The sequence below is a fragment of the Candoia aspera genome, chromosome 1 (genome assembly GCF_035149785.1).
Source record: "Candoia aspera isolate rCanAsp1 chromosome 1, rCanAsp1.hap2, whole genome shotgun sequence".
NCBI lineage: Eukaryota > Metazoa > Chordata > Lepidosauria > Squamata > Boidae > Candoia > Candoia aspera.
Genome location: NC_086153.1, coordinates 326634357 through 326660528, shown reverse-complemented (window position 1 = coordinate 326660528; position 26172 = coordinate 326634357). Strand labels below are relative to the sequence as shown.

Below are 26172 nucleotides of genomic sequence, written 5' to 3'. Positions count from 1 at the left end.
AGATTGCAGAGGACACTTGAAAAAGAACCTCCCGCTGCATGAGGTGACTGTTTAGTCTTGGGGGCTTCCGATACTCTCCTTTACTTACTTACTTACTTTATTTATTTATTAAATTTGCATCACCGCCCATCTTCCCCCCAAAGAAGGGACTCTGGGCAGTAAACACTAACTTTATGGTTAGTGTTCCCAACAGATCATTTCCTCCTCTGAGAGGTCCTGGGGCAAAATACGTTCTTGAGCTCCCGCCTGTCCTTTCTTCTTGCTGCATAACACAGTATATCAATGGAGTGTTTCACTCCATTGTTTCTGGTCCATCAAAGTCAGTGGACCAATAAAGAAGAGATATTAAGTAACTTTGATTGCCTTGAATGAAAAACATAGTCTACCAATACTGAGCAACATTTTGGGTGGGGCCCCCCACTTGCATAGGGCCTGGGACAATAACAGCCAAGTCTCTGAGCCCATTAAATGTCGGTGACAGCTCTACTTGTAATGTTGATTCACATCTCCCCACCTTAGAAACTTTTGGCTTTTTTCTTTCTACCTCAGATAGTGATATTCTTAACATGTACAGGGTGCTTTGGAGTGACTGACAACACTTCCTGCCTGCACGCTCCCTCTCCTAAAAACCTTGTTAGGTAGTTCACTGCTGTTGCATCCAAATGTAGACACAGACCTGAAGCTGGATGACAGAGTCACTTTTAAAGATGTATCAGAATATTTTACTTGTATGTTATTTTAGTACGGCTGCCCACCTGTATTCCGTTGCCTCGATTTGGTTCTTTATCTGTATCTTCAATTTCCTATTTTATATATTATTTTCTATTTGCATTTGTTTTCATTTCCCATACTCCTATACTCTTCTGCAAATATACAATGAAGGAAAAAATGGAGAAAAAAGTTTCAGTTTCCTAAGTCGTCCTATTTAATCCATGAGTAAGATTTTAGTCACTTGTAGCTCTTCTCTCAACCATTATAGTTGGTTGAGAGCTCACAAAGTTCTTTCCCCCACTTGTAAATTGTAAACCACTTTGGTATAGATGGGAACTTAAAAAAAAAAGTTTAATAGACATTGTGTGTGTTTGTTTAACACTCTATGCATTTGCCATAAATACAGAGAGACATGCAGCAATTACCATGACAGGGTGCAATAGAGGAAATGAACTGAGGATGATATTCTAGCAGATGGCAGGAAACCATTACTTTCTCCTGATGGATAAGAAGCTTTAAGTCTCAAAGCCTCGTTTGTTCCCGTAATTACCAATTTGGTGAAGAATCTGCAGGCGGAGAAATAAGACTCCACTGTTTACATTTTTGTTTGTTAAATGGCTCAGGGAAGATACGGTATTTGCATACAGAGACACACTCAGTAAGAAAGATACAATTAGATTCTGCAGAGAATAAAGTCTTCACCCGCTTTTTTTCTGCTCTCCGCCCTCAAAGCCTGAGCTTGGAAGAGAATGGGCATCGTCTTTAAGATGGACAATGTGTTCTAGGTGCGTTTCAGGGTGCAGCTGCAATTCAAGAGAAGCAGTGAGAAGTCAGGAGCTACCGGCTACAATAGAAACCTTCATGAAACTTCATCAAACCTGCTCAGGAACCTTCATGTTCAGAGGCATCCTGACCCTAAACCCAGTTGTCAGTGTATGGGCACCCTGCAGTTGAAGCACGAGATCCAAGAAAATGGAAACAGGAGAGAAATCAGCCTGACCTTCCTCTAGAAGATGAAGTTTATGGATTTTGTTGTCTTGTCGTGAGCACAATAAATCACTTCTCTCCTTCACATTCAAGGCAGAGCATCCAAGGCTAACCAAATTATTCTGGCCCTTGACACAAGAGGTTCTCCCTCCCTGTCAATAAAAGTACAGTAAATTAAATAACTGACACATGTCTATGTCTTTATAACACCTGATATAACAACTTCACCCTAACTAATGAAAGGGCTGGCCTGTTTCATTCTCATGGATAACTGTACAGGTCATGTCACACATGCCCAACTTAATAAGGAACTACAGAGCCCAGAGGGCATGGTTCTTCAGATGTTTTTCAATATGGGTATGGCAAAATGAAGACCACCCAGACTGGATGGCTAGTGGTGACTGCTCTATCTGACAATTTAGTTTATCTTGGACAATTAGAGATGTCATGAATAAATTAGTGAACCTACTACCAGAATTCTGGGAGTTCAGGTCCAGTGCATCTGGACAGCAGTAGGATGAGGAAGGTATTTGTAGGTGACAGTCCCAAAGACTCAGAAGATATGCAAGTAGACCAGGAAGTGAAGGAAGAATAGCAAATGTACAACCTTATCACTCTTTTTAAATGGGACACTGATAGGAACTCCCTTGAAGAGGTTAAAACAGCTTGTCAGTGTTTTGTTGATGAGCCAGAACTTAACAGCTGAGGTCCAAAAAGCTGGTTTTGGAACATAGAGAGTTAATATCTTGGAAAACAAAAATATTCTCAAAGAATTGGGAGCCTTTCTTTTACAAGTTCCTGTCCTTGTCAGATATCTGTCTGACTTTCTGTGCAAAACCTTCATGGTGGGCAGTATACATCTAAGGTATATTGCTTTATCTAAGGCCGATATACATCTAAGGTGGCTTGCTTTTAAAGAAAGGATTACTCAATAGAAGGCCGCTGTGATCTTCTAATTGGAATTTTGAAGATGTGGAAAAATTCACGGCTGTCTTTCCTCTAATATTAGTTTCTTTATTTATGGAAGCAAGCACTCAATTTATAGACCCTAAGCACACTGTCTTTAGCCTGTAAGCTATCACCAGATGCATCTAGTCTGAAAGATGGTATGTATGAACTGGTTGCCCATTACTGTGCAATATATATATTATGAAGAGCTTATAATAAATGTAGATGCTGTGTCTAGTTTTGTTGCTTAGGTGTCAGGGGGGAAAAAATGAAATGCACCCTTCCAGATTACTGCAGAAAGGATGATTTCTGCATCTTTAAACAAGCAGGCTCAGTTTAGGAGAACGATTAGGGCTGTGAAAAGTAGATTTCATTTTCAGCTACAATTTTTGGACACCATCTATTAATTTTCCCATTATCCAACATAAAATACACACAATGGAAACTCTTCTGCAAAAGTAATAAGCAGGCATGGGTCATCTTTTCTTAACTCTCTTTCTGCTCTCCCACTTGTCTTATGTTAACTGACTGGTAACAGCTAAAAGAAAAAGTCCATGTAAAACACAAAAGACACAACATTCAGGGCCAAAGCTAAGCAAATGTGACGCCTGCTGGCTGATGAGGAGAAAAACATGAATTGTGCTACTTTTTCCTGAATCTTTTACCTCCACTCTATCTTTCGAGGAAACACATATTGTCAGATATGTCACTAGTTCCCTTCCCACTCTGTCATCCTCTCTTATTTCTGGAGTTTATACCAACATGTTACTTTCTGAAAGATGACAGCATATTTGTAGCACTTATATCATAAGTAAGACAGATGCTGCAATGTCATCGCTCAGTACTCACTTTGTAATTAGCTTTATTCCATACCTACTCTGAATTCAAGACTGTATGGAAAAGAGTATGTATGTACTGTATCTAGGAAATGGTGTTTGCACAACCACCTCTCTCCATTTTTCAATATATACTGTATATGGTATGCATGCACATGCATGCTTACACACACACGGGTACACCCAGAAAATGGTTCGAGTTCAGCAAATGTCCATACAAAAATTGATAGATTAGGGAATACTATGCACAGAGGCATAATATTTTAAAGGGGAAAAATGCACTTATCAAGGAAAAGTATAAACAATGAATATTTATAAGAAATGCATATGAAACCCCACGGATATTCATGCGGACTATTTTCTGAGGAATTTGCAAATTGATACGGAAAGACACCTATGGCTGGAAAAATGGCAAGCTGAGCATAGCTGAAAGAGAGAGATTTACCCTTCCCTACTTGGCTCTGTATATCTTCTTCAACAGGCAAAGGGTTTATTTGTATTTTGACTGTTTGGGGGAGAGGGAAGGGCAGCAGGCCATTTACAGAGAACTTGATGGCCATCTGTACAAATGTCGGTACTAAGAGATTCTGGGCACATGTATAGTTGATCATTGAAAGGCATTTTTGTTATTATTCTCCAGACTGAAACTAAACCAGATTTTCCTCTAAAGAGAGACTTGACCAAAACCTAACACAGTCCTCCAGCTGAACCTGTAACGTATCAGCTAAAAGATATCTAATTTGATTCAAAGGCAGACAATATTCCTTTCATGGATTTGAACCTCAGCAATGATTGTAACTGGATGATACAAAGTGATTTGGAAGCTGGGCTTTTAAAGAATAAATCTTCGTTTGTTAAAAATGAAATTTCCCTGTTTTTCTTGAAGGCAGTGTGATGCTGTTGAGGCAGATAGTTCTCACAGAATATCAGCTTTCGGAGTTCCTTAGAGATCATCTAATACAACCCTCAGTGCAGAATCCACTACAACAGTATTCTAGAGAGATGGCCATCCAGCTGCTTTGAAATACCTCCAGCAAAGCAGAGTCTACCATATGAGCCAGACTTTTCCCGGGCTGAACAACTCTTAACATTAGGATTTTTTCCCTGATATCCAACCAAAATCTACTTCCTTGTAATTTAATGGTATTGTTTCTTATCCTGACTGCCACAGCCCTAACGGTTCTGCCCCATCTTCTACATGATGGTCTCTGGATACTCAGAGTCAGTTATCAGTCTCCCCATAGTCTGCTACTGTACTCTCTGTACGCAAAGCCTGAAATTGTTCCTCAATGACTTTTCTGTCCAGTCCCCTTATCTTCTTGTTTGTTCTCCTCTGACATACTCCAGTTCATCAGTGCCCCTCCTAAAAAGTAGTGCCTAGAACCGGATACTATATTCTGTGTGTGGATCAAGAGTCACTTGCTGAGATGGGCAGCTATAGAAATCAATCAAACAAACAAACAAACAAAGGCAGACTAGAGAGGAACATTAACTTATCTTGATCCTGATACTGTTTGTACTCTCTTCCCCTCCCTGCTTAGGCACCTGTACACACACACACACACACACACACACAAACACACAGAAAGAGAGAGAGAGAGTCCTGCCCCACCCCTCCTGGAAGCTTGCCAGAGAAGGAGTGGGGGTGCTCAGGATCAATTCGCAACCAAGTGTAAACTGTTTGTGGTGGGCAGGCCAACATAGTTCCTCACAGATCAGACCGTATTGGCATTTATTCTCTGCTTTTTAAAAGAAAAAGTGGGCTGCACCTCCATGCTTTGTGTTAGAAGCACACTCAAAAAGAAAAAAAAAAGGCAGACAAGATGCAAAAGAGTTTTTTCTGGATCTAGGTGGATGGCAGGGAGTGACCACACCAGTTTGCCTTCTCATAGATTTGTGGCTGGCCATGTCCATTGTGATAATTACTGTGTGAACAGGTGAGTTCCCCTCACTTCCCATTTCACAAGAGTGCTCACATCTGCTTTTAAAACTCCGAAAGTGCCCACATGTCTCTGCCAAAACTGAGTGGTAGCTTTGCTTGTGGTACTTGGCAAAGAAACACACATGGCAGTTGTGTTGGGCAATGAATAGCTCCAACTCTCCAGTTCAGGTAGGCTTCAATCTATAGGAAAGCCCTCTAAAGTAAGAAAACATGAAAACCCTCACTCCTTTATTCAGACCTTTCAGAGCCGCCCACTGTGCCCCAGGGAAGACGAGCATTTTTCTTCCAGCTTAGCAAAACAAACAAACCCCAGCTGTTTCTGTGCTTGTTTGTTTAAGGAACAGACAGGCCTTCTCCCTGCAGTAGATCCCCCCTCCCTGATCTTCCTTGCATTCGAAAACCTGTCATCCTAGTGCTGCAAGGCTAAAGGGAAGGAGGGGAATGGTTAAAAAAAACCCTTTTAAGCAAAAAAACAAAAACAAAAAAATCTGCCAGAAACAAACCAGATAATAGCCCTCTCCCCTGTTCCCCAACTCTGCCCATACACATACACAAACACATACATGCATTACTATGGGTTTTCCCTTGCAGGTCATAGTGTGGCTTCAGCTTCCCTTTTCAAGATCAAATCATCCCTCTTATGGCCTCTTTTGCTGCGCACAAAGAAGTAGGGTGTAGCATATGACTCATAAGTAACAGTAAAGACACCTTTAAATCAGATTCACTTCCTGGTGACTATCTGTTTTCCTATGAAGAACACAAAAGTTGCTGCTTGTTACTTTCTCCTTGGAAATTTTTCCAAGTTCCCAGTCTAGTTTACATCCCTTGGCTTGGCTGGTGGTCTCTCCTCCAAATACCAACAGTGTCCAACCCCTCTCAACTTTCTTAGATCAACCAGAGTTGGCTAGGTAGACCCACCTAGTTGGGCAGAAGTCACTCATAGAGTGGCAACCTGCACAGCAAAGGCAAACAGCCAAAATGGGTTAGCAGTATATATCTGCCCAGAGCAAAGTTGCTAGGCTGATGTAGACATGATACAAAAAGAAGTCTTGCACAAATCAGAACTGTTTGGGAGGGTTAATGAGTCGGGGCAGGACTGGTGATCAGAAGGCCTAATCCTATCTATTTTGATAAGTCCCAAGTGACATTGCAACTGCAGAACATATCCTCGCCATCAATTAGTCTGAACTCACACTTATATTACATTAAACTTCATCAGTGACAAAGGGCTCTTAATACTCTCACTTTGTATTGGCAGTGACTACAGACATTTGTACATCTTCATCTGGTTCACCAGCTGCAAATCTACCTTGAAGGAGGAGGTCAGTGACAGATGTTTGGGTTACATCAGGCTAGGATATCATAACAGGGGGCCTCCATGGGCAAAGTGGAAGCTTCAGTTGGTCCAAAATGCATCAGCAAGACAATGTCAGGCTCTGCCTGCTACTCAATAAGACACAGACGCCAATTTAGGAAAAATCAGGTTCTGAGTTTATTCAAGTATAGTGCATGCCTAGTTAAAGCTGAGAGTGGAGGGAGCGTGCCGGTCCGGGATTTAAATAGCCCGTGCTGGTCAGCGCTCCCCCTTCCCTCCGTTGCGTAATTCCCCGAGCCCCAAATGCCCCGTTGCCGGTGGGTGAGGGGTCGCGGGGCCCCTGCTGGTGCCCCAGGCGTCTTGCTTAATCTTTCTCCTCCGGCCGGTGATGACTTTAAGCCGGGCAATAATCTTCTGCACTTCCGTTGACAGCTCCGGGCGTGCCTTGTGCTCAGGCGTTGTCAGTTTCACCCTTTGCAACAATGTATCTTCTTGATTGGATCTTTCCGGCTGGAGTCATTACTTTGTTGCCGGTGTCTGTTGCCTGTCTTTGTGTGTTGCTTGCATATCTCTTAATCCCTTGCCCCTGCTTCCTTGGTATTGTTATGTATGCCGTTGTGCTGACACAATCAGCTCAACGGTGCTCATGACATACTGCCCCCCTTCCGAATGGTTAACCCGTGGGTTTGTCGGGGTAAGCAGTGTGGAACATGCAAATTAGGTCCGGTGCTTTGACGTGTCGTGCAGCAACCCATTCTGGGTGGGGGAAGTGTTTCCACTTCACCAGGTAGTGTAGGGTGCCCCGCTGCTGGCGCGAGTCGAGCACTTCTTTCACCTCAAAATGTTGCTGGCCGTCTATCATTACCGGGGTGGGGGGGGTGGGGGCGTGTTGGGATGCCATCGGGAGGTACTTGCCAGCTTTAAAAGGCTACAGTGGAATACTGGGTGAAGTCTCTTTAAATTGTGCGGCAGTTCTAGGTGTGCTGTGACCGGGTTAACTATTTGTGTTACCCGGAACAGCCCAATGTACTTTGGGCCCAGTTTCTTCGAGGGTTGGGGCGATTTTATGAATTTGGTAGAGAGATAGACCATATCTCCTACCTGGAATGTCGGTTGCTGGCGCCGGTGCTTGTCTGCTTGTTCTTTGTAGGCTGACTGTGCTTCTTTCAGCGCTGCTGTGATTACTGGCCACGATTCTGCTATCTTCTGTCCCCAGTCACCAGCGCCCGGGGGGGGGGGCGGGGGTTGTGGCAGCTCTGGGATGGGGGCGAACTTGCGACCAGATACCACCTCGAACGGGGTTTTCCCCGTGCTCGTGCGAATGGCGTTATTGTAGGCGACTTCCGCGAATGGGAGATCGACCCAGTCGTCCTGGTGGTAATTGATGTACGAGCGGAGGAATTGTTCTAGCATGGCATTGAGGATCTCCGTGGCTCCGTCCGTCTGGGGATGCCAGGCTGTGGATAGGGCTTGTTGTGTCCCGATCAGTTTTAAAAAAGCCCGCCAAAACTTTGAGGTGAATTGTGTGCCCCTGTCGGTCACCAAGCATACAGGACATCCGTGTAGCCTGTACACGTGTACGAGGAAGAGTTTAGCCAGTTGTTGGGCGGACGGGATTGCTGCACAGAGGATGAAATGCGCCTGTTTGGAGAAGTAGTCCTTCACCACCCAGATGGTTGTTTTCTTTTGGCTGGGTGGTAGGTCGACTATAAAATCCATGGAGATCTCCTCCCATGGCTGGGAGGGCTCCACTACCACTTGCAGCAGTCCCTGGGGTTTTCCCGGTGGCCGTTTGGCCATTGCGCACACCGGGCAAGATGCGACATATGCCTTGACGTCCCGTCTCAATGAGGGCCACCAGAACTGCCTTCGTGTTAGGTGCAGGGTCTTTAAAAATCCGAAGTGTCCCGCCTGCTTGCTGTCATGAGATCTGCTGAGGATCGCCTGGCGCTGCGAGTCCGGGACGTATAGTCTGCCTTCTCCCCATGCTAAGTCTTGCTCCATTGTCACCTTGTCGGGGTTGGCCAGGACCCAGGGGTCGGATTTGAGAGCGGCGGTGAGGTCTGCGCGTATCCCCCCTGGTAGTTGCAGTCGGCACCATCTGTTAGCTGGTTGGCTTGCCGTCGTTTGTGTCGTGGGGGTGGGTTGTCTCCGTGCGCTGCTCCGAGTGGTTGCTGTCATCCCCAGCTGGGAGGCGGATAGTACGGTCCCTACCATATCTGGGATGGGCTCCTCGTCTTGGGGCAGTCGGGAGAGGGTATCTGCCAGGAAGTTCTTCTTGCCCGGTATGAACTTCAGTTGGAAGTTAAACCGGCTGAAGAACTGAGCCCATCTGACCTGCTTAGGGCTGAGGCGTCTGGGCGTCCGGAGGGCCTCGAGGTTCCGGTGGTCTGTCCAGACCTCAAACGGTTGGGAGGTCCCTTCAAGTAGGTGCCGCCACGTCTCCAGCGCCATTTTCACCGTGAACGCCTCCTTCTCCCATACATGCCAACGCCTCTCCGTCTCTGAGAATTTTTTTGACAGGTAGGCGCATGGCTTAAGGATTCCTGCGGGGTCCTTTTGAAGCAGTATGGCACCCAGGGAGAAGTCAGACGTGTCAGCTTGAACTACGAATGGGCGTTCTGGGTCCGAGTGTGCAAGGATTGGCTCCGTTGTGAACAGCGCTTTCAGCTTGTCAAACGCTGCTTGACATGCGGGAGTCCAATTAAGCATGGCCCCCGGGTTCTTGACTCTGTGTGTTTCCCCAACTCCTTTGGTTTTGAGTAGATCTGTTAGGGGGAGGGCTATCTCCGCGAACCCCCTGGCAAAGGACCTGTAGAAATTTGCGAATCCCAGGAAGCTTTGAAGTTGGCGCCTATTGCGTGGGCGTTCCCAATTCAAAACTGCCTGGACTTTTGCGGGGTCCATTTCCACGCCTTTGCCGGAGATTCGGTACCCTAGGTAGTCCAAGCGCGATTTGTGGAACTCGCACTTGGACAGTTTGGCGTAGAGTTTAGCCCCCCTTAATTTGTCCAGTACTTGTCTGACCAACCGTTCGTGTTCTTCCTGTGTCCTCATGTAAATGAGGACATCGTCTATGTACACTAGTACCCCTTTAAATAGGTGTTCATGTAGCACCTCGTTGATGAGTTGCATGAACACCACCGGGGCCCCCACTAACCCGAATGGCAGTACCTTGTATTGAAAGGCGCCGAGGGGACAGTTGAAGGCTGTTTTCCACTCGTCCCCCGCCTTGATTCAGATCCTATAGTATGCCTCGTGGAGGTCGAGTTTGGAGAACACGTGGCCCGTTGACAGGTGGGCGAGCATGTCCTTTACGAGGGGCAGTGGGTATTTATTGGAGGAGGATGCGGCATTGAGTCCCCGGTAATCGGTGCAGAGCCGTAAGGTGCCGTCCTTTTTTTCTTGGAAAAGGACAGGCGCTCCGACGGGCGAATTCGCTGGCTCTATAAAACCCCTGGCCAGGTTTTTGTCGATGAACTCCTGGAGGGTTGCCAGCTCCTTCTGGGTCATGGAGTAGATCTTTGGTTTGGGTAGGGGGACGTCTGGGAGTAGCTCAATTTTGCAGTCTGTCTTGCGGTGGGGGGGTAGTTGGTCCACCTCCTCCTCTCCGAAGACGTCTGTGAAGTCGGCATATTGGTCTGGTAGTCCTTCTGGGGTTGGGTTATTGTCTTGGGCGACTCCCTCAGCCCTCCCTACTGTCGGGGTGGGTATCTTCTCCGGTGCTGGAGCTTGGTATGTGCCATCGCTGAATTGGATGGTCCGTTTCCTCCAGTCGATGCGTGGGTTGTTGCTTGCTAGTCACGGTATGCCCAGCACTATGATGGGTTTCCCAATTTGGGTCACCACAAAGGATATTTGTTCTTTGTGGGTGCCCAATGTTAGGGTGACAGTCTTGGTCTGTTGTGTGGCTGGTTTCCCCCCCGCTGTTGAGCCGTCCAGTTGATGGAACACCAGCGGTTTGGGGAGGAGGAGGCAAGGCAGCTTGAGCTTCGCAACGATGTTAGGATGAATCAGGTTTTTGGAGCACCCAGAGTCCACTAACGACTTGGCCATGGTGGCTCTGGGGCCGTAGGTGAGTCTGATTTTCCTGTCAAGATGGAGTTGTCATCTTTCTCTCTGTGTGTGTTGTGCCCCTTTTCCACCACCTGCTCCGCGGCGTGACTTAGAGCAGGCGGGGAGCGTTTCCCGCCGGCTGTCCTGGGGCGTCGCTGTCGTCCCCAGCGAGGTAGGCGTCCGCATCCTCGTCTGGGGCTGCTAAAGCTCCTGTCAATCGCTGGGGAGGTGGGTTTGCTGGTTTGAGCAGCGTTTTCGTTGCGGGTCGGGGTGTGCTCTGTTTGCGAAGCAGTCTGCCGCCTTGTGCCCCATTTTCCCGCACTTTGCGCACGGTCCGCGGGCGAACCTCCGCTGTTGGTCCGCGTGTCCAGTTAGCCCCGTGTGCATGGGGGGTCCTCTTGGGTAGGGCGGGGGTTTGTCATCTCCAGTCGACAGCAGGAACGTGCGGTGTGCATGTTCTGCTTTGCCGGCGAGGCAAATCCATTCATGGAGTGAGGTTGGGTCATCCTGGTAAAGTGCCCATTGAAGCACTTCTCGGTTGAGTCCCCTTTTGAACATTTCGGTGAGGGTGGCCTCTGACCACTTGGTGATTTTGCCCGCGAGGGCTTTGAATTCCAGGGCGTAATTGGCTACAGTTCTTTTGCCCTGTCTCAGTGCTTGCAGTGTGCGCTTCGCCCTCTCCTTTGCCATTGGGTCTTCGAAATAGTGTTTCAAGTCGGCGAGGAAAGTATGGAAGTTTGATAGGGCTGGGGACTTGGACTCATATAGCTGGATGTACCAGTCCGCCGCCCTGTCTTGCAGTTTGATGGCTACTGCCAAGATTTTTTCTGCTTCTGAATCAAAGTAGTGTCCGTGGCGGGCCATGTATTCTCTGGCGTTGGTGACGAAGGACAGCTTCGTGGGGTTCCCATCGAAGGTAACTGAAAAGTCCCTTGGGAACCTCACGTGCTGTGGGTCGCCCCTCCACGTGCTTTGGCTCATGGGCTCTGCCAGCGTGGATGCACTCGCTGCTGCGACTTGCATGTGGGCGTGCCCTCTCCCATTTGGGGTCTGGTTTGGGGTGGGTACCTGCGTTGGCATCATCTTGTAGGGTCCGTTGGTTATCAGGGACTGTAACATGGCTCCTAGGTCCCATAGTTGGGCTTCCATGGCTGTGAGCCTGGCTTGTGTGTCCCTGTCAGCTGGCCGCGATGTTGTTGGGAATGGTCCGGTCGGTGTTTCGGGGTAGGTGAGCTCCAAATTCAGGTAGGGTGGCTCCATCTGGTGTTCTACCCCATCGGCCCAGTAACGGAGTGATTGGTCCGCGACTTCGTCCTCCGCTGCGCTTCTTGCGGCTGGGCTGAAGCTCCAGGATCAGAACTGGGGTGCGGTGTGGGCCGGGAGGGTGCCCGTGGCTCTGGTGGAGTGCGTCGTCTCCAGCCGTTGCGGGGTTGCCTCTGCCTCTTGCTGGGTCCGAGACTGGAGAGTGGGGTGGGCGAGGAGGGTTTCTGTGGCTCCGGTGGGGTATGTCGCCCCTGGCCATCGTCGGGTCGCCTCCGCCGCTTGTTGACCATCTCGTCCATCTTGGGTGTGGTTTGCCGGCTCCATCATTGCTCCCGGTTCTGCTTCTCGCCGTCTGGTTCCTCCCGCGGCTTGTCTTCATCCGGTGGGGCTTGGCGAGGTTGGTTTTCGAGACTCTCAGCTTTCTGTCAGGCTCTGCCTGCTACTCAATAAGACACAGACGCCAATTTAGGAAAAATCAGGTTCTGAGTTTATTCAAGTATAGTGCATGCCTAGTTAAAGCTGAGAGTGGAGGGAGCGCGCCAGTCCGGGATTTAAATAGCCCGCGCCGGTCAGCGCTCCCTCTTCCCTCCGTTGCATAATTCCCCGAGCCCCAAATGCCCCATTGCCAGTGGGTGAGGGGTCGCGGGGCCCCTGCTGGTGTCCCAGGCGTCTTGCTTAATCTTTCTCCTCCGGCCGGTGATGACTTTAAGCCGGGTGATAATCTTCTGCGCTTCCGTTGACAGCTCCGGGCGTGCCTTGTGCTCAGGCGTTGTCAGTTTCACCCTTTGCAACAATGTATCTTCTTGATTGGATCTTTCTGGCTGGAGTCGTTACTTTGTTGCCGGTGTCTGTTGCCTGTCTTTGTGCGTTGCTTGCATATCTCTTAATCCCTTGCCCCTGCTTCCTTGGTATTGTTATGTGTGCCGTTGTGCTGACACAATCAGCTCAACGGTGCTCATGACAGACAATATGTGTGGACAGAATAATCCAAATACAAGTAAAATAAAAAAGTAAAAGCTGAACTTGACTGTGGCAGACATGGACATAGCTATGTCATTTGCTGAGCAAAAATCCAGAAGTGGTTTTCCAGTCTAGTCTATGGACTTGGGTAATCCTGGTGGTTTTCCATCCAAGTAATAACAGGCCCAGCCCTGCTTGGTTTTTCTGAGATCAGCCCAGGTGACCTGGGTGCTGGTACTTGCTATGACAAACAGCTGTAACATTTCTGTATTGGTTGCACTGGCTGCCTATTTGATGCTGGTCCTATTTAAAATGCTAAGTTTGGCTGTGAAAGTCCTAAATCATTGGAGATCATGTCACCTGAAAGACCATGTGTATCCAAATGAGCCTGCCCAGGTTTAATTCAGTCAAGGAGCCCTGCTGTCTGTTCTCTGAGCAAGAGATAGTAGACCGAGGTTGCTATGAACAATATATTCCTAATGGTGGCCCCCATTGATGGAATGCACTCTAAGAAGAATAAACATGCAATTCAATAATTGCTTTAAACTGGTATTTTAACGGTTTCTTTTAATTATCTACTTTGTAAAATGCTATATATTAACAAAGTTTACTGCTCATTTTAAAGAGGCACAGTGTGGATGTACTTTGAGAAACATATGTAATTATACCATCTTCTGATGATGAATTGCCATGAAAGTCAATTTACAGCATAAATCCCCTAATAGGAATGAATAAATGAAGCTGGAATATTGGATCATTGAAACAATGCCTATTTTAACACATTGTGCTAAGCCTAGCCTTAGATTGCTGAATAAATGACTATGGGCTAAATTGACGTAATACACTAAGACATAAACCATGATTTACAAATTACAATGGCTTGGTTCACATAACACATTAATCAAAATTATTATTTAGTATTCATAAATTAAATAAATTGTAAATTATGCCTACGTTCTCCAATACATTTGTTTTGTCAACTAAGTTTGCAATACAGGTAGTCCTCATTTAGCAACTGCCTCGGACAGGAACCATTCACAGTTACCACAATGATGAAGTAACTTTACAACCAACACCCGCATTTATGACCTTTGCAAGTCTGTAAAGCAAAGGAAACCTGAAGTAAAATCATAAAGTTTCATTTAGCAACATTTCGCTTGACGGCTGAGTTGCTAGTCCCAACTGTGGTTGCTAAACAAGGACTACCCATAGTTTAGTGCAATGTGTAAATCCAGTCTGCTACCTTACAAAGCAGTTATAGAATAAGGCTATCAGATCTAGGCTGCGAAAATCCAGAAGACCCTAGACGGTAGTACAGTGATACTGAAGACCATCATTTGGCAATCCCCATCTACTTGCTAATGTTTGGTTATTTACTGCCTGAAATTGTATTCTATTGTAGCACTTCTTCAAAGTATGAAGCTCCAAAACCCCACAGAAACCAGCACACACAATTCCTCATAATGCTCTTGAATATTTTATCTCATTCTGTCTGAAAAGAATAGCAAAAGAGTTACAATCCCTTGTGTTATTTTCATGCTAAGCAATGGGAGGATGAAGCAGAAGCTTGTAGTTGGAAGGGTCTTGTACCAGTTTAACTCGTGTTTTGCCCACTCATACTAGCTTGTCTGCAAACCATAGAATTAGAAGGGGCTGTTTAGATGATTGAGTCCATCTGCTTGTTCAGTGCAATTTCTTCTTGTTCTGCTAATGAAAAAAAAGAAAGAAAGCAATACAGCAATATTTTCCCATGATAGCCAATGGGAAAATCAAGCCCCATTTTAACATATGGATCTGGGCAATGAGTAAGACTAAACAGTTCCCACCCACCCTACTTCAGAGCAATGTACAAGAGAGAAGGCGATTTCCAGAGCTTTGGTTCAGGAACTCAGGACAGATCAGGTGATTTTTTCCAGTTGTCTATGTTCAGTGCACTAGACAACAGGCTGTCGGAACCAGCAGCCTATACAAATAACACAGAAAATTAATTACCAATCTGGCCCCCTTTTGGATGCCACTTCTTCACCATACAATGATGCTGAGCAGCCTGCCAGGTTCACATTTCTGATTTAGCATGCACAGACATGAAACCCTGTAATTGGTATATCAGCAGCATCCAAGCTGGTGCAACACAGCACTTCTGAAAAGAGCTGTAGCATCAATTTAGTGGAAGCTTTAAAGACCTAAAGCAGAATTTTGAATACAGGCAAAGATTTAAGGGACAAAGGATTAATCTAGTCCTGTCATTTCAGGGCAGCGTCTGGGTTGGCAAGATGATGGAAGTCAAAGGAATAAAACATATGCATCTCTGTTTAAACTGGAGCTTTTAAGTCTAACAAGATCATGGATGGATCAAACACTTTAAGAACTGATAAATAAGGAACTAGCAATATTATAATCTGGAGTTAATTGAGTAGGGTTTTCTTATTCTTGTTGGCATTTATTGAATTAGGCATCTCTTTTGCTGCCACAGCATTCCTTGTCATCTCCAAGAGGCAGCGTTTGTGAGATGTGCTCTTTGTAATAGGCTATAGCCCATCTAACACTGCAGCATTCTCTGAAATCAGCGTGTGGGGCTTAAAAGAGACACATCTCCTCATCCTATAAATGAAGAGTCAGCAACCTTTTTTCTGTTGAGGGTCACAAACGTCAGGGGTTAATCTGTTGGGGGTTGTATGTCAATCAGTGATTGGGGTTGAAGCAAACTGTGGGTGAAGCGCTGAATAAGGGCATCCATTTTCTTTCCTGTTGGAACACTTTCCCCCCCCTCTTTCCAACACCTCTTTCTCTTTCCCCCTCTCCACAGATGGCTCTTCTAGAGGCTGGAACTGGTTGCTTGCTGATAGACCTGTGTGAAGTGACATAGATTAAATCCAGTAAAGTGGTTTTGGCAGTGAGGCAACTACATTTGCTTTGCCAAAGCCATATGGGTGTCTCTAAATTGCTCTGGATCAATGCTGTGGAAGAGGGCACCCCTCAGCTTTCTCTCTCGGCACTGGTAGGGAAGTTCTGCTGGAAATACCCACAGACTTCACCAAAGACAGACAACCTGCAAGATCTTCAGCACATGAAGAGGCTCCCAGTTGGGCACTTTCTATGTACCCAATGCACACTGTAGGCAATCCCCCAGCATTTCCCAAACCAACCCAGTCTGGGGGAATTTTGGTCATACTACAGATGAAAGCTCCTCTCGGCTTCACAAAGCTCCCTGAAGAAGATACTTTGGCCTTTTTGAGCTACTTATCACCTTCTTTTCATGCCACTGGACTCTCCATTTCTGCTCAGCTGGTCAGTGGATGAGAAAGCTGAGAAGGGTGACGCATGAGCAGGAAATCCCTCAGCCCATGCTGACCAGACTCACCTAAACTGGGAGGCTCTCAGCCAGCACTGGAGAATAATTTCTTCAGCCTTCTCCTAGAGCATTTGCTGTGAAGGTTCTTCACAGCCTTCTTCTATAGCATGAGCTCTGAGGGAGAAAGTCTGCAAAGGTTCCAAAGCAGACTATGGCAAAGAGACAGGCTGCTTTGCTCTTAGAAGTGAGGGGATTATGATTAAGAAACTTTGAGAGGTTCCTTCACTCAGAACATTGTCAAACCAGAGCTCTGCTTTGAAGCTTCATACTGCCCAGCTTGCTAAAGGATTTTAACATTACACCAAAGGCTGCAAGAAATTGGGGCAAGGGCTGCATGTGGGAAAAGTTACAAGTGGCCCACTCCTGCTTTAAAAAGTAGGGAAAAGCTGGATTTCTTTCACATATCTCTCAGAGTTCAAGAAAGCAGAACAAAACTATGTGTTACCTTCATATTCCCAATCTGATCTGACTGGAAAAATGCCCATGATTGATGAAAGTACTTTATTATGTAAAACTGAACTAATTTATGGATGACACCCCACTAATATATGGTGACAGCCACTCTTATATGGCATTTGAAAGTAAGCATGGCAAGTCATGCATGCATGATGGGTCTATCAAAACCATTAGTTATAATTAAATATAGAAATAGTATATCTCTCAATACTTATTGGAAATAAAGAATAAGGGAAGAGCAATGCTATTTCTCAATCTGTGAGATTCCTAAAATAACTCCTTGGAATAGGATGGCACAACAGATGAAAAATAGATGGTCTAGGGATGTAATTATGTTCTTAACCTGCCTTCTTTAGATTTGTAAAGAGGAGCATAATAGAAGTTGAGAGAGAGATTTCATATATTTTTCTCAGGATGCAAAATGGGGAAAAAATGGCCACAATGTACTATGTGGAATATCAAAGGAGATGAAAAAAATATGTAAAGTAAAAGGTGAATAGGGAGGGGGAAGAGCCATGCCATCCTGCTGTAACAAAAATTGCTACGAGTTGGAAGACTAATGGATTTATTGCGGCAGAAGGTTTTCTTGGCTGTAGTCCACCTTGTCAGATGGAGATGGAAAAAAGGTTGCTAGAAAGGTACTTTGGAGAATGGCCAGATTAAAAGTAGCAGCAAAATACCATTCCCTTCACTACTTGGTTCCCTAACTGAAGACTATCCTTGAACAGAAAGAACTACAGACCAATCCTACCCTTAGAGAAAAGATGTATCTTGGGCAAAGGCTAAGCAAAGGTTTCCATGGAACCAAGGAATTTGATCATTGGTCCATGAAAACCTATATAGTGTTGATGGGACAGACACCTTTTCTTCTTCTCACAGCAATAGTAACATTAACATTAATAATAAATCCTCAAAGAAATACCAAGACGTTCTAAAGCTTGTGGAGAATCGAGAATGAAAATAACCTCATACAAGAGAAAAATACCTTCCCCAAACTGGAGGTCAAGTTTTTGGCACAGTATCATTAGGAGCCTTCATTTCAACCTGTAAAGGTACCATAAATCCTATCAATAAGGGAGTGGAACATTCTGTCCTGGGAGATCATAGGACTTGTAAGTGTTTCCATGATCCATCATAGGAAGGAATATTCTGTGTATAATTTACAACTAAACAGAATTTTGATGGCTGCCTAGAAGGCAGGTTTTGGCAATCCACCAATTTAAGGCTTCAAGTGGGAGTCAAAGCGTGATTGAAGGAGATATGATGGAGACAAGATGGAGACCCAGTTTCAAACTGGACCCAATATAGAAGATGCTGGATGTGAATGGGCTCAGTCAACATGCTTGATAAGGCCAGCTGAGGACCCAGGAACTGCCTTCACATTGCATGCTAAACCTGGTTACTTTTAACTTTTGTTTGCTTTTGGTATCTTAGGGTATTGTACCAAACCTGCCTTTGCGGCTTTTATCTTGTGTAAAAATGGGTTAATTCAATGGCCAGGTTAAGCATCCCTTATGAGCCCAGCCACTGAAACCCTTTGAGGGAGCTGCACCTGAAGCTTCCCCCGCATTGAAATTAATTTGGATATGGAGAAGGTTCCATATCCAAAGTATCTGCTGTGTCTCTAATGCAGCCTTTCTCAACCTTTTGACCCTGGAGGAACCCTTGAAACATTTTTCAGGCCTGGGGAACCCCTGCACATTCAGGCTCAAATGTAGGCCAGAAGTTACAAAATTATTAGATTTGTTTCATGCGTAGGCCTGCACATATGCATTAACAGTGTTCTTAAACTAAAAATAAAGAATGAAACTTACCTTTTAATGTGAAGTTGCCCGAATTTGAAATAATTTTTTAAATAAATTGTGATCTCCCAGGGAACTCCTAGTGACCTCTCATGGAACCCTGGTTGAGAAACCCTGTTTTAAGCTATATCCTCTCCTGCAGGTGAAGTTTACAGGGGAATCAATGTTATCTGTCTTCACAAGAAGATACAATTTATTTGCAGAGATGAGCCATGCCATCTTCTCAATACTCTTTTGCATTTAAAGAAAATGTGTGTTAAAATGTGCAGTGGACTTTTGTTTCATTTTAGTCAACTTCCTATTGTAACAGACTAGGACAGCTGAAGGAACAAGCAGTGTAAACTGAATTGACTCTTTAGATAATCTTGGATTAGTTTCTCAGACATCCAAAATTAATTCAAGCTCTAATCAGGTTAATGACCTTATAAGACCATTTCAAAATCTGCCAACACAATAAACCCGGGAAAAAGAGAAGGTAAAGCTAGCATGCATTACCCCATGTTCCTTAAATACACTTAAATGCCACGTCTGGACCAAATTCCTGGAAAACGGTTAAGAACTGGAACAAGGTATTGTTAAAAACTGAGTGGGATAAGAAGAAATCTGTCTTCATAAACAGATGTGAGATCAGCTTTCCCTTGTTTATTACCACTTTACAAAGCAGTTCACTCTCATGGAGACATACGGAAGATGAGAATAGTAAAGGGTAGCTGCTGAAACAGGAATTAAGGTTAGTGCCATCGGATCCTTCTCTTTGGATGAGAACAGAGGTGAGAGAAACATAACATGACTAACATACATATCAGAACATTTACAATATTGAGAACTTGGACAATGTACAAAGAGAAGCTAAATATTTAGCCTTGAGGGTCTCTCCTCAGTTGCAATAACTTTGGCAACTGAATGGATAGATTTAAGTTATGAGGGGAACATAGCTGTTACAAGCGTAGAAATCTGACTAGGATCATGGGAATGATCCCCAGGAGACAGCTTGGAAGTAATGTTTGGACTCCCAGCAATGCACATTGGACAATTCAGGAGTTTACCTTCGGGAATATTTGGGCATAGGGTAAGAAGTTAAGCATGTACTGTATCTTTCAGAATATACCAGTTTACAATGTATATTAAGTAAAGGAAGATGACACAGAAAGTGTTGCTGGAATAAAATCTAGGAGTCTTAATTGGAGAAAGAGTTTAACAGAATATCTTTGATTTTTAATCTGAATTGCATTGAAAGAGGTCAAATAAGATGTCACTGGAGTAGCGAACTTCAGAACTGAAGATATATCAAATGACTAGATCTGGATGTTGGAAAAAAGGATGAAATAAATGGTAGGTTATGTTGCTGCTCTTGAAGTTATTGTAAAATGCTAATTTACTGAACTCAAATTGTATACATAGTCAAACAGAAAACTGAAATTAGTCTTCCTTTAGATGCTTTAATAATCACGTCATTTCGTAGATGACCAAAATACAGTGGAGGCAGATGAACTGAAATCTACATGGATCATTCTGCCAAGGAGAAAAGCTACAATCCTTGTCACAAGGGAATGATTGTTGAAAACAATAAACTGACCCCAAAGGATCTACTAGCAGATGGTGCGCACACACACACACACACACACACACACACAGACATAAATAAATAAAGGAGGAGGAAGAATAGTTAAGATGCATATGTTAGAGATTAGTGAAATATCTTCCTTGGTCATCATAATAGCCATTCAGGAAGTTCATTTTGTGAAATGGACTTAGCTCACAAAAAAGAAACACATAGTAAACATACGAAATACACTGCTGTCAAAAATGGTGAAGGCAACTTATGTTTTATATATTATATACATTTTAGATACTGTATATGACTTAATAGGAGGATTATGACAAACCCATGCTGGAGGATGATAGCTCTATTTATAGCTATTAATTATGACAATCTCCATGTTTAGAAGCAAAACATTAATGAAGAATCCCACAGTACTGTGAAGATCAAGTGTTACTGTGGCACAAACTATCATGAACTAGATTTCATGATTTATGTTGCACAAAGTCTTTCAGGTGCCATAAAGTGTCAGTCCCCCTCCCAGTCTTGTTCTAGTTGACTAACATATTGGAGACTGCCTGGACAAGTCCTTGCAGTTTTCTTGGCAGGTTTTTCAGAAGTGGTTTGCCATTGCCTTCTTCCTAGGAATGAGAGAGAGTGACTGGCCCAGGGTCACCCAGGTGGCTTTGTGTCTCAGGCGGGACTAGAACTCACAGTCTCCCAGTTTCTAGGCTGATGCCTTAACCACTACACCAAACTGGCTTTCAAATTATTACATAGTTGACTAAGAATCACAGCTTCAGATTTCACCAATCTTGGGTATAGCCAAAAAGAGAACTTGTGAAAAAGTGCTGAAGAGGAAGTTCCATTCGTTAAGGCTGGAACCATTTGAATAAAGCAACCAGATCAACCTCAGCCAGGGGTAGAATGCATTCATTGCTCTATTTTCAATATATGAAAACATAGTCGCCCTTTTCTAGGGGAACAGGTAGGCTGGAGTCATCCAACATATTCAATTTGAATTAACTTATTTTTTCTTTGAATACAGGGACCCTATACTCAGAGTTCTCACTTGAAGCACAAGTGACCATGCTCACATTATCATTATTTTGGACACATTATACAAGATCTAGTTGGGTGAGGTGGAAAGAAAGAGAACGAGAGGACAGCCAGCAGCAAGGTGGATGGACTTGATTACTATAGCAATGGGTGCACCATTAGGAGACCTGAAGGGCCAGATCATCCTGAAAGAAGTCTATTTATGTGAATCACTAAGAATCAACATTGACTGGATGGTATATAATCGATTAATCAGTCAGTCAATCAAATCTAAGCAAATGTGATGGGTGCTCACAACATACTAAACCATGCACACAAAAAGATGAAAACCAACCAAGTACGTTGTACAACATTAGCATGTTGTGCAAATGCAGTCATTAATAGTTTTTAAGTGCTCTGGGTGAAATGTATTGTGTGAATTCAGCAACGGGATGCTAGACTCAAGGATGCTTCAAAAGAAAGGCCAGATGTTTTGATAGTGATAGCAGCATTGGTCCCCAGAAATTGAGATCCTGATGGGACTACAAACATAGCAAATATATGGTAGTTCTGTACAGAGACCAGAGAAAGTCATTATTATGTTCTTTCTTCCTTCTCTCTCCCTAAAAGCACACACACACGTACACATCAGACACCACTGCTTGACTACTGAATTATACATGGATCTCATGCATCCTGAGGACATCTCAGTTTCTGTGTGGCATCAACACCAAGCTGGGTAGCATGTGTAAGGCCTACCTGTCACGAGAAAGCTGCACCGGCCAGCCCCTGCCTCATTGATGATATTGCAACTGTAATTCCCATAACTGTCCCTTGAGAGGCTCCTGATTGTATACTCTGTGGAGTCCTGAGCATCAAACCTTCCCGTCCGAAGAAGCTTGCTGCCCAATCGCCACTCAAAGGTCAAAACCCGAGTTGGGTAAGCCCTCAGCACCCGGCAGCTCATGGTGACACTTCGGCCTTGGCCCTGTCGAATCTCAAGGAATGTTGGCTCAACAGCAGGTGGGTCTGCAAAAGAAAAGAATGAGAGGAGCTGAAAAAGAAGGGACACAGCAAACAGACACCTTCTCCCCACCCTTGATTCCCTCACATCTGGCTACTTTTGCCCTGAAATCCTGAGAAAATAAACTCCCAAGTTAATCAGTTTACCAATCATTTTGCCTCAAAAGGCTAGTTAATGGAGCTGCTTTTGAAAACCATTCAGAAGTTACAGCTGGTCCATGTGGAAGAGCAGGCTTCTTGAAAACACTGCAGGCACCTGTGATGACTTCTTTTCCTTCCATCTGAACCTTCTCCCCAGCATCAGCATGGCAGAGTTGCCAATAAAGCTGCAACCTGGAGACAGGTATGGGAGGAGATGTGTTGTGGAGCTCTGCAGCCACCAGCAAACTGAGTACAGCAGACAAAGGAGAGAAGGTGTTTTTCCTTCAGAGGTAGTGGATGGTCCAAAAGAGAGGAAAAGAAGTATAGAGGCCCAGCAAGACAAAACACAACATAAAAAAGATGCAAGAGCTCTGCATGCTGGCCATTAACAGAAAGAGGGGACTTAAGACAGAACAGGCTTAAGAAAGAAATGTTGCTGCATTCTAGTAATAGTATAGAGCATAGCATAGGCAATTGAAATAGAGTAATAGGTAATCGGAATATAGTATATTGGACAGTAATGGTATAGAGTATAAACATTGTCATAGTAATAGTAATTGAACAGTAACAGTATAGAATGTAGTAATTGTCAGTGTAATAGTATAGAGAGAGCAATAGGACAGAATATGGGAAGAATTCACATATCGTTTTTATGTGTTTATTTTTACAAAGTAAAACATCTCCCCAACCCTTACAGGGGGATACAAAGAAACCACCCGTCCAGGGTCCAGGGCTTTTGGGTCTCTCTTGTGTCTGGGTCAATCTAAATGGGTATGGTTTTAAAAAAAAAAGAAGAACCTGTGACAGTCTAAAAAGTGACAACTAAGATTTTGATTAGCTGAAGTTTTTTGGCTGATCTAGAAAAGTTTGGGATCTTATTCAGAATGAGATGGGAGACCACCAATCAATAAATTAGCCTGGGAAGTTGAAAAATATTTTAGAAGACAAAAACAAACTCCTTCTGTATTGTTGTTGTCAATATAGCAACAATCTCTATGATGTGTCTATGAAATGAATATCTGAGGGACCACCTATGTCCAGTTGTCTCTGCCCACCCAGTATGTTCTGGCAAAGTGGGTGTGCTCTGTTCAGAGTGCTGGAAAGCGTTTGGCCTGAGAGATCAGAAAAAACACACACCAGGCATCTCTATAAAAATAAGTGTATTTATAAAAAGCATAAAACATAAACAGTTTCATATCCAGGTCCCTGGATAGGCACGAAAGCTTTACAAGCTCATACATTCACACGCGCAGAGCTGGAAGGGAGGCTGCAAAAATGAAACTGTAACAAGTCCAGGCAAGTTCCTCCAGTCAATCAGCAGCTTTAGCTTATATGGTCATCCTTTTCACACTCCAACCTGAGGACAATTAAGTCTGACCTTCTCACCCTGCCAAAGTGATTTGTTACCATGGTAATCGTACTCTAGGCAGAAACAAAACAAATACCAACATGCTCCAGGTCCTATCTATTAAACACTAAACATTTAACACGGTAATCTTGTGGGACTGAGGAAGCATGACCCCAGCCTCTGGAACAGCATCTCCCCAGAGATACATATGATGGCCACCTTCCTGGAGTTACGGAAAGCCCTTCAGACCTGGCTCTGGTGCCAGGCCTGACGTTAATGTCTTTGTGGAGCACCTGTTGTGGTGTCTTGTTTTTGTCATGGTTATTTTAGTATAGGCTATCTGTGTTGTTTTATGTTTTTATTGGGGTTTTTTTTTTGCTTTTTAAAGCCACCAGAGTCTGCTGGAGTGGGGAGGAGCACAACAAATTTAAATAACTAAATAAATAATAAAATCAGCAGTAGTAGAACTCAATTTAAAGGAGACTTTACTCAACAGAAGACAATGTGCAAAAACATTATCAATTCATTTCCAGGTTTAATTCAAGATGCTGAATGTGACCTTTAACATCCAAGCTGGCCTGTTGCCATATGAAGCTGCCCAGTGAGGCTGGTATCCATAGGAAAAGCTAGAGAAAATACTACCATTGCACTGCCATCGGAAGGCATTATGATGTGAAGGCAGCAGCAAGCAGTTCCACAAGGATCAAGGAAGTGGGGGAGGCATGGATTTGACCTGGAATTAACTGGCTATGTTTGAAGCTACAGCAGATTTCAAAATAATTGCTTTGAGTGAGCAATTGGGAGAACCAACTCTAAGCTAAAAGAGAAACGGGGAGACAAATCACAGAAGCAGGAAGAGAGGTTCTCTCACCCAATCCCATGTCACAAGATGGGACTGCCATTACTCTTGTCTCTTACTCAATGAATACACCAGTTTAGATGCCAGTCACAGAATGCTATTTAACTGGGTTTTAATGTCATATATGGGTTTGTATTTTTCTTGGTTAGTACATCCTCGAGATGGAAAGATGGGATGGACATAAAAAGAGATAAAGAATGCAGCTCAGTGAAGTTGTGTTCTGTTTTTCACCCAGCAGCAACGAGGCCCAGAGAGCACCCACTTGAGAAAATGAGCTGCATTACAATTTCCAAGGAAAGTGAAGCTTCCAAACAGCCCCCCCAGTCCTTTGTGATGACAATTATTAGCACTTCTATGTTGCTGGCCCGCCTCTCTTGGGAGCCAGCCTGCCATCTCTTGATGGTGAACCTGCCCTCCTGTGCCATTTTTACTTGCTTTGAAACTATTAATGGGCCAGAACTTCTACACCTGCAGTGAAGCAAAGACCTTTGCGGTTATGTTTCAAAGATCCAGTTTGAATGGCAGGCAAGAGACTTGATGATTTCCACTGTGCCAAGAGTTGCAGGTCATTTGGATTCCTCAGGAGGAGGCTGATTAAAGTTCCCATTTTTTTTTCCTTACCTTTCCTCATGTAAAAGAAAAGAAACTCTAAGTAATTCTCTAGGCAGATTTTCTTTTTTTCTATGAGAAGTTGAGATTCAGTGCAGGTGCAGTAAGGTGCATAGGGCACATCTGGGCAAGTTCTTTTTTTTTTAATGAATTAGTTTATTGCAGGAAAAAATAATCCTTTTTTATTATCAGTTTTTATTTTTATTTTAATTATCCGTTTTCATGCTATTTGATGAAAGCTTTTCTTTTCTTTTTTCAGAGAGGGGCATCTTGGAGAAACTGTCCTGGATACAATGTTGTATACTTCTTAAGCCAAGAGGTGTGTGAGAATCAGGGCTGGATTAAGACCAACTGATGCCCTAAGCATAGCCCAACAATGGTGCCCCTCAGCCTTTCCATTGCTCAACTGAAATAAGTGCTGAAGGTGAAATAAGAGATTAAAAATTCAGTTTTCTTCCAGGCCATCCCCCAGGTCAGACCCCACAACTATATCAAATGTAAACTTTAAAAAAAATGTTTAACATGAAATAGCAGAAAGCAATATAAGAAAATTATTTACTTATCACTAGGGCAAGAGAAAAAAAATGCAACTTTTCAACATTTTTTAATACATTTTTAAATGAAATTGTTACAAGGGAAAAATGCAGTACAAAAATTCATTGAAAACTAAAGCCAAGTGTGGCAGTGAAAGAGTTAATGGAATAACAGCTAGGGGAAAAAACTCTGTGGTGCCCCCCCTTCCCCTGATGCCCTAAACACATGCTTATTTTGCTTAATCCAGGGCTGGTGAGAACGCCCTCGGTTTTATTCTATAATCCTGTTCCTCTGTTTGTAACTCCCCTGGCTTTCCCCACTTCAGTTGAAATCCCCCCAAAAGGTATTCCTTTTTCAGCCTGAGAAATGCAGGCAACCTGTAGGCTTCAGAATGATGGAAAGATGGCTAATAGAAAAGAACAATGTCAGCTGCAGCAGCTTCTCCAATCTCT

General features: G+C 44.1%; 1 protein-coding gene across 1 annotated transcript in view; it reads right to left on the bottom strand.

Moving 5' to 3' along the window:
- MDGA2 (MAM domain containing glycosylphosphatidylinositol anchor 2) overlaps positions 1 to 26172 on the bottom strand; it is a 500250-nt gene that overhangs the window by 84554 nt on the left and 389524 nt on the right. The window contains exon 9 of the mRNA XM_063290587.1: positions 21966 to 22235. Within this exon, the coding sequence (XP_063146657.1) occupies positions 21966 to 22235 (270 nt within the window). The remainder of the gene's footprint in view (positions 1 to 21965; positions 22236 to 26172) is intronic.